General features: G+C 43.2%; 1 protein-coding gene across 1 annotated transcript; it reads right to left on the bottom strand.

Annotated features, from left to right (window-relative positions):
• Nucleotides 1–251: 251 nt before the first annotated feature.
• On the bottom strand, nucleotides 252–1,451 carry LOC100583993 (protein ARMCX6-like; the record flags this gene model as incomplete). The annotated part of the gene is made up of 1 exon (XM_030806510.1): nucleotides 252–1,451. A coding segment is annotated over one exon (603 nt), but the record flags the coding sequence as incomplete, so codon positions are not given.
• Nucleotides 1,452–8,987: the final 7,536 nt, after the last annotated feature.

Raw genomic sequence — 8,987 nt, 5'->3', positions numbered from 1 at the left:
TCCTCTCAACTTTCCATCCCAATTCCACGAACTCCCCCGCTGTGCCCCTCCCCTTCCCCCATCCCCGCTCCCAGCCCCTTCTTGAAGTTTATTCTGAGCACTGCAGCCCCTCTCTATCCCTGCGTCCTGTGAGCACCGATAAGCCTGCATTTGTCAGGGAGCAGACGTTCCAGTCAGCTGGCGTTTACCGTGCTTTTTTTCTGTCCTCCTCTCCGTGCAGACTGTAAACTCAAGGACAAGGACCATGACTCTTTTCTGCCAATCAAAGCACACAACTTTATTGATGATACACACAGATGCGGACTTGGGTGGAAGAGGTTAAGTCGGTACAATAGACAGAAGAGCAGTGCACTTTTTTGATGAATGGGTTCACTATCCATCAGGCGCGTGTAGAAGAAAGGGTAAACGAAAAATAATTCAACCTAAGCTGCAACAAATGCATTTTCAGCTCAAGCTGCGATATGCCTCTGGTCTCTGCAAAGCGGTCCTCTTGGACAGGGAGACCACCACAGGCAACAATAGCACTCGTGATGCCGTAATTTGATGTTCTTTGTCCACAGCAGGCAGCTGAAGTGATCCCCTCACCACACGAAGGAGGCTGCAAGGGAGGAATTTACAATGCCAACATTGCCTGCAGACTGCACAACCAAGAAGTTACTCAAAGCTCTGTGGGAGCCCCTGCCTGGCCAATAAGAGTGTGGTCCTGGATTGAGCCCTGGAACTTTCACCCAATGAGGTGGTGATTGGCTAAGGCTGAATCTTCAGTAGCACCCTCTGCAGATTCTTTGACATCTGCAAACCAAGCGCGTTGTGGGTGGATTCCGTCCCATTGTGTTCGAGAGGGCCGTTTATGGGGCAGGGGTTTCCAGGAGAATCTCTCTGTTTCCATTTCTGATAAAGAGGGACATGAATGAGAAGAGCATCTGGGCACTGACTAACTCCCCCGCCAAGACTGGCTTTTCAGACAAACCCATCAGCGGTTTCAAAACCTGAACCTTAGCACATCCACTTCCCTCTGATATCAAAGGAAACTTCAAGTCTGAAACGGACTTGGCAAGCATGTTATTAATAACTGTCATGCTTATTAACAAATTTAATCCGGCCTGCTGCAGAAATGAGTTGCAGCAACGTGACACAGTCTCCCGACACACTTCATTGATGTACATCTTAATCTGGCCCTGACTTTCAATACTCGCATGTAAGCTATCCGGGGCACACAAAGCCTCTCTAACAGTGGGGTCTGGAGTGGGGCTCGTGTTTCTAGCCATTGAGAGGCTGGCCACATGGCTATTGATATCCTGGCCAAACGGAAAGCCCGCATCCTTGGGCTCGGCAAACAACAGTTTTCCCTGAATGAAAAGACACTTGGAGAGGTCCAGAACACGACTGCCATTTTTAAAGTTTTGAGCATACCCAGAAATTTTTTTATTTTTACTGAGGGAATAGGTGATTCATTTTTATTTTGATGGTTTGCTTTTGGAGAGGCTGCGAGATCTTACTGCCCGTGATTATTGTCAGACTGATCCCCAGGGCTTGGCTTGCCCTCAACTCTTGACTGCAGATCATGGGCCTTGCCTGTCTTCCCCACTGTCTGCAGCTCCCACGCTCTTTTTGTTTTTCTTGCTTGGTTGTGCCTTCTTCTGATAAGTGGATGAGCACTGTGTCAACTTCTAGACCAGACTTCCATATCTTCTTTCACAAATTCGTCAGTCTGAGTATATCCCACATCTAATACAAGTCACAGATGGACATCACTCTTTAAAAGGTGATCTAGTTGTGGCATTCTAAGAAGCAGATTGTTAGACATTCTTTTCCTGGACACAATCAATCTAATTGCCATCCAACATGGACCTAGCAGCAATGCAAACACATAGAGCTTTCAGATGAGTCTCCCCAAAGAGACATGTCAATGCACAGGATACAAGGGTATCAGTATCTCTATTTCCGGATTGAAGGTCTTAATTTTCAAATGTTCCGCCTCTGGGGTTTTGCCTCCCTCAAACTCATTTCCACTGGTTTCCCAGAGGTGCAGCATTTATCTTTTTCCAGTACCAATGTAAGAGGAGAAAAAACAAAGGCTGTGAGAGGGAGAAGCTGAATTGCCTCTGGACTCTGTAGTCTGCCTCAGACGCCTCGTTTCCATCCCTTATCTCCAGCATATCACGCTCTGTGGAGCAATTTCTTTCCTCCCTTACTTAGATTATTGTCTACAGGTAAACAGAGAAAAGAGAATAGAGATTGGTAAATGCACTGACACATAAGTTTCAGGTGCATCCACTCCAGAGTGAGGAATATAACTTTCCAAAGTCTCCCATTTAGGTCTCAGGCACACCCATCTTCACCACCCTGGCTTCCTGCCACTTTATTCCTCGCCCTTCTCCCATGAATGCCCACTTTTCTGCTCTACCTCACCTCACTCCCCTTTCTGCGCCATAGATTTTGACACCGCTTTCTCAGAGCCATAAAGGATTGGGATTAAGGGTTTTCCGAAAACAGGACAGGAGTAGAAGGGCAAGTTCCAGTTTAGCACTTGTGTGTACCACCCTCTTGTGACTGGTTCTGGCTCCACATTTCCTTGAAGGAATACACTCTTGCTTCATTCTCTACCAGATAACCTGTAATTTTCTTCTTCCTTTTTCTTGGGTTGTACTGCCCCCTACAGACAGACAAACCAATATCTATCGGTAGGGTCGGTGAACACAGCGCTGGGTGATAGGCCACCGTTCCTACCTTTTACTGATTCTGAGCTCTGTCAAACATTTCTCACCTCTCACTCGGCTCCACAACACCAACTCTCCCCCTGACCCTATGCACCATTTAGAGAACTAAAATAAGCTGGTTGGTGGGGCGAGAGACTTCCCAGGCAATCCTCATTCTCACACCAACCTGCACATAACCAGAGCAGTTTCTTCTTTCTTCACTCATCTACAAACACGCCTCTCTGAGGTCGACAGCAGAGAGCTGATGGCTGGATCAAAAACACTTGACTTTCCCACAGATCTTGGTCACCTGAGATATGTCACTAATGAGCCATGGTTGCCACCAGTAGTGATGCAAGAGTGTGCCTGCCTCTCTCTCTTCCCCCAAGCACACCAGACCTGTCACTCATTTTTTTTCTTCGCCAATCCTGGAATCCAAAAGAAAGTGCATTACCATTTTGTTGGAATTTGTTTTTCTCTGATTTCCAGAGACAAAGCTTATTCTGACACTTTCTTATCTTCTCCTGCAGCAACTGTCTCTTTGTATTTATACTTCTTTATCTTCATCCTAGAATACTGGGCAACAGCACATCTTTTTACTTCCTCTCCCCTCAGCAACTAATATCCATCATCTTGCTTAGACCCATGAAAAGGCAGATTTCATAAAACAAGGCATGGAGAGATAAATATTTTTAATTATATTTTTCTTGCCTCTGCTCACTTTTCTTGGAAATAATGACCTTTTAAAAAGATTTTTTATGCCTTTGTATGTATAAGGAGTTTTCTAGAGTGATACTTGCTAGAATGACACCACTGGTTATTTCTGAGAATAGTATTTAAGGCAATACACAGTCTAGCTGAAGTGTCAAGTGTTAAGTTCAGCGGGACATGGAAATTAACAGAGCTGTCTCGTGGACAAGACAACCTAGTTTTCCCAACAGGCTCCCATAAGATAGCATTTGCCTTGCTGAGTTCACTATACTCCAGGCTCTACCCCCTAATTTTGTTTACAGAGTAAAACTATGCACAATTTATGACATTACACCCAAGAGAAATGGATGCATATATTTACCAAACAACATGTATAAGAATGTTCATAGCAGCACTATTCATAATAGTCCCAAGCTGGAAACAATCTAAATATCCCTCATCAATAGAATGGATACATAAAATATAGTCATACATAAATGGAATGAATACTCTGCATGCAACAGTATGGATTATTCTCACAGATAATGTTAGCAAAAAAATAGACACAAAATAATATATACTGTATGATTCTGCTTACCTAAAGTTTTTTTAAAATTCAAAACTATCTATGTTTTTAGAAGTCAGAATAGTGGTTACACTTGGGATGCATTAGTGACTAGATGGGGACTTGGAGGAAGCTTCCAGTGTGTGGTTCATGTTTATTTCTTGCTCACTTTGTGAAAATGTATTGAGCTGATCACTTGTGCACTTTTCTGTATATACAGTATACTTCAACAAAAGTTTACTTAAAGATCTCAATAGTGGAGCCAAGATGGCCAAATAGGAACAGCTCCGGTCTAGAGCTCCCAGCGTGAGCGACACAGAAGACGAGTGATTTCTGCATTTCCATTTGAGGTACCGAGTTTATCTCACTAGGGAATGCCAAACAGTGGGTGCAGGACAGTCGGAACAGCGCACTGTGCACGAGCCCAAGCAGGGTGAGGCATTGCCTTACTCGGGAAGTGCAAGGGGTCAGGGAGTTCCCTTTCCTAGTCAAAGAAAGGGGTAACAGACAGCACCTGGAAAATCGGGTCAGTCCCACCCTAATACTGCGCTTTTCCAACAGGCTTGGAAAACGGCACACCAGGAGATTGTGTCCTGCACCTGGCTCGGAGGGTCCTATGCCCATGGAGTCTCGCTGATTGCTAGCACAGCAGTCTGAGCTCAAACTGCAAGGTGGCAGCAAGGCTGGGGGAGGGGCGCCCACCATTGCCCAGGCTTGCTTAGGTAAACAAAGCAGCCAGGAAGCTCGAACTGGGTGGAGCCCACCACAGTTCAAGGAGGCCTGCCTGCCTCTGTAGGCTCCACCTCTGGGGGCAGGGCACAGACAAACAAAAAGTCAGCAGGAATCTCTGCAGACTTAAATGTCCCTGACTGATAGCTTTGAAGAGAGTAGCGGTTCTCCCAGCAAGCAGCTGGAGATCTGAGAACAGGCAGACTGCCTCCTAAAGTGGGTCCCTGACCCCCAAGCAGCCTAACTGGGAGGCACCCCCCCAGTAGGAACAGACTGACACCTCACTCGGCCAGCTACTCCTCTGAGACAAAACTTCCAGAGGAACTATCAGACAGCTGAATTTGCGGTCTCACGAAAATCCGCTGTTCTGCAGCCACCGCTGCTGACACCCAGCCAAACAGGGTCTGGAGTGGACCTCTAGCAAACTCCAACAGACCTGCAGCTGAGGGTCCTGTCTGGTAGAAGGAAAACTAACAAACAGAAAGGACATCCACACCAAAAACCCATCTGTACATCAAAATCACCAAAGACCAAAAGTAGATAAAACCACAAAGATGGGGAAAAAACAGAGCAGAAAAACTGGAAACTCTAAAAAGCAGAGCACCTCTCCTCCTCCAAATGAACGCAGTTCCTCACCAGCAATGGAACAAAGCTGGACGAAGAATGACTTTGACGAGTTGAGAGAAGAAGGCTTCAGACGATCAAACTACTCCAAGCTATGGGAGGAAATTCAAAACAATAGCAAAGAAGTTAAAAACTTTGAAAAAAAATTAGACGAATGGATAACTAGAATAACCAATGCAGAGAAGGGCTTAAAGGAGCTGATGGAGCTGAAAGCCAAGTTTCAAGAACTACGCAAAGATTGCAAAAGCCTCGGTAGCCGATGCAATCAACTGGAAGAAAGGATATCAGCGAGGGAAGATGAAATGAATGAAATGAAGCGAGAAGGGAAGTTTAGAGAAAAAAGAATAAAAAGAAATGAACAAAGCATCCAAGAAATATGGGACTATGTGAAAAGACCAAACCTACGTCTGATTGGTGTACCTGAAAGTGATGGGGAGAATGGAACCAAGTTGGAAAACACTCTGCAAGATATTATCCAGGAGAACTTCCCCAATCTAGCAAGGCAGGCCAACATTCAGATTCAGGAAATACAGAGAACGCCACAAAGATACTCCTCGAGAAGAGCAACTCCAAGATACATAATTGTCAGATTCACCAAAGTTGAAATGAAGGAAAAAATGTTAAGGGCAGCCAGAGAGAAAGGTCGGGTTACCCACAAAGGGAAGCCCATCGGACTAACAGCTGATCTCTCGGCAGAAACTCTACAAGCCAGAAGAGAGTGGGGGCCAATATTCAACATTTTTAAAGAAAAGAATTTTCAACCCAGAATTTCATACCAGCCAAACTAAGCTTCATAAGTGAAGGAGAAATAAAATACTTTACAGACAAGCAAATGCTGAGAGATTTTGTCACCACCAGGCCTGCCCTACAAGAGCTCCTGAAGGAAGCACTAAACATGGAAAGGAACAACTGGTACCAGCCACTGCAAAAACATGCCAAATTCTAAAGACCATCGAGGCTAGGAAGAAACTGCATCAACTAACGAGCAAAATAACCAACTAACATCGTAATGACAGGATCAAATTCACACATAACAATATTAAATTTAAATATAAATGGGCTAAATGCTCCAATTAAAAGACACAGATTGGCAAATTGGATAAGGAGTCAAGACCCATCAGTGCGCTGTATTCAGGAAACCCACCTCACATGCAGAGACACACATAGACTCAAAATAAAGGGATGGAGGAAGATCTACCAACCAAATGGAAAACAAAAAAAGGCAGGGGTTGCAATCCTAGTCTCTGATAAAACAGACTTTAAACCAACAAAGATCAAAAGAGACAAAGAAGGCCATTATCTAATGGTAAAGGGATCAATTCAACAAGAAGAGCTAACTATCCTAAATATATATGCACCCAACACAGGAGCACCCAGATTCATAAAGCAAGTCCTGAGTGACCTACAAAGAGACTTAAACTCCCACACAATAATAATGGGAGATTTTAACACCCCACTGTCAACATTAGACAGATCAACAAGACAGAAAATTAACAAAGATATCCAGGAATTGAACTCAGCTCCGCACAAAGTGGACCTAATAGACATCTACAGAACTCTCCACCCCAAATCAACAGAGTATACATTTTTTTCAGCACCACACCACACTTATTCCAAAATTAACCACATAGTTGGAAGTAAAGCTCTCCTCAGCAAATGTAAAAGAACAGAAATTATAACAAACTGTCTCTCAGACCACAGTGCAATCAAACTAGAACTCAGGATCAAGAAACTCACTCAAAACCGCTCAACTACATGGAAACTGAACAACCTGCTCCTGAATGACTACTGGGTACATAATGAAATGAAGGCAGAAATAAAGATGTTCTTTGAAACCAGTGAGAACAAAGACACAACATATCAGAATCTGTGGGAAACATTCAAAGCAGTGTGTAGAGGGAAATTTATAGCACTAAATGCCCACAAGAGAAAGCAGGAAAGATCCAAAATTGACACCCTAACATCACAATTAAAAGAACTAGAAAAGCAAGAGCAAACACATTCAAAAGCTAGCAGAAGGCTAGAAATAACTAAAATCAGAGCAGAACTGAGGGAAATGGAGACACAAAAAACCCTTCAAAAAATTAATGAATCCAGGAGCTGGTTTTTTGAAAAGATCAAGAAAATTGATAGACTGCTGGAAAGACTAATAAAGAGGAAAAGAGAGAAAAATCAAATAGATGCAATAAAAAATGAAAAAGGGGATATCACCACCGATCCCACAGAAATACAATCTACCATCAGAGAATACTACAAATACCTCTACGCAAATAAACTAGAAAATCTAGAAGAAATGGATAAATTCCTCGACACATACACCCTCCCAAGACTAAACCAGGAAGAAGTTGAATCTCTGAATAGACCAATAACAGGCTCTGAAATTGTGGCAATAATCAATAGCTTACCAACCAAAAAGAGTCCAGGACCTGATGGATTCACAGCCGAATTCTACCAGAGGTACAAGGAGGAGCTGGTACCATTCCTTCTGAAACTATTCCAATCAATAGAAAAAGAGGGAATCCTCCCTAACACATTTTATGAGGCCAGCATCGTCCTGATACCAAAGCCTGGCAGAGACACAACAAAAAAAGAGAATTTCAGACCAATATCCTTGATGAACATTGATGCAAAAATCCTCAATAAAATACTAGCAAACCGAATCCAACAGCACATCAAAAAGCTTATCCACCATGATCAAGTGGGCTTCATCCCTGGGATGCAAGGCTGGTTAAACATACGCAAATCAATAAATGTAATCCAGCATATAAACAGAACCAAAGACAAAAACCACATGATTATCTCAATAGATGCAGAAAAGGCCTTTGACAAAATTCAACAACCCTTCACGCTAAAAACTCTCAATAAATTAGGTATTGATGGGACGTATCTCAAAATAATAAGAGCTATCTATGACAAACCCACAGCCAATATCATACTGAATGGGCAAAAACTGGAAGCATTCCCTTTGAAAACTGGCACAAGAGAGGGATGCCCTCTCTCACCACTCCTATTCAACATAGTGTTGGAAGTTCTGGCCAGGGCAATCAGGCAGGAGAAGGAAATAAAGGGTATTCAATTAGGAAAAGAGGAAGTCAAATTGTCCCTGTTTGCAGATGACATGATTGTATATCTAGAAAACCCCATTGTCTCAGCCCAATATCTCCTTAAGCTGATTAGCAACTTCAGCAAAGTCTCAGGATACAAAATCAATGTACAAAAATCACAAGCATTCTTGTACACCAATCACAGACAGAGAGCCAAATCATGAGTGAACTCCCATTCACAATTGCTTCAAAGAGAATAAAATACCTAGGAATCCAACTTACAAGGGATGTGAAGGACCTCTTCAAGGAGAACTACAAACCACTGCTCAATGAAATAAAAGAGGATACAAACAAATGGAAGAACATTCCATGATCATGGGTTGGAAGAATCAATATCATGAAAATGGCCATACTACCCAAGGTAATTTATAGATTCAATGCCATCCCCATCAAGCTACCAATGACTTTCTTCACAGAATTGGAAAAAACTACTTTAAAGTTCATATGGAACCAAAAAAGAGCCCGCATCGCCAAGTCAATCCTAAGCCAAAAGAACAAAGCTGGAGGCATCACACTACCTGACTTCAAACTATACTACAAGGCTACAGTAACCAAAACAGCATGGTACTGGTACCA

Source organism: Nomascus leucogenys, chromosome X (genome assembly GCF_006542625.1).
Source record: "Nomascus leucogenys isolate Asia chromosome X, Asia_NLE_v1, whole genome shotgun sequence".
Lineage (NCBI taxonomy): Eukaryota > Metazoa > Chordata > Mammalia > Primates > Hylobatidae > Nomascus > Nomascus leucogenys.
This window is presented reverse-complemented; position numbering and strand designations above follow the sequence as displayed.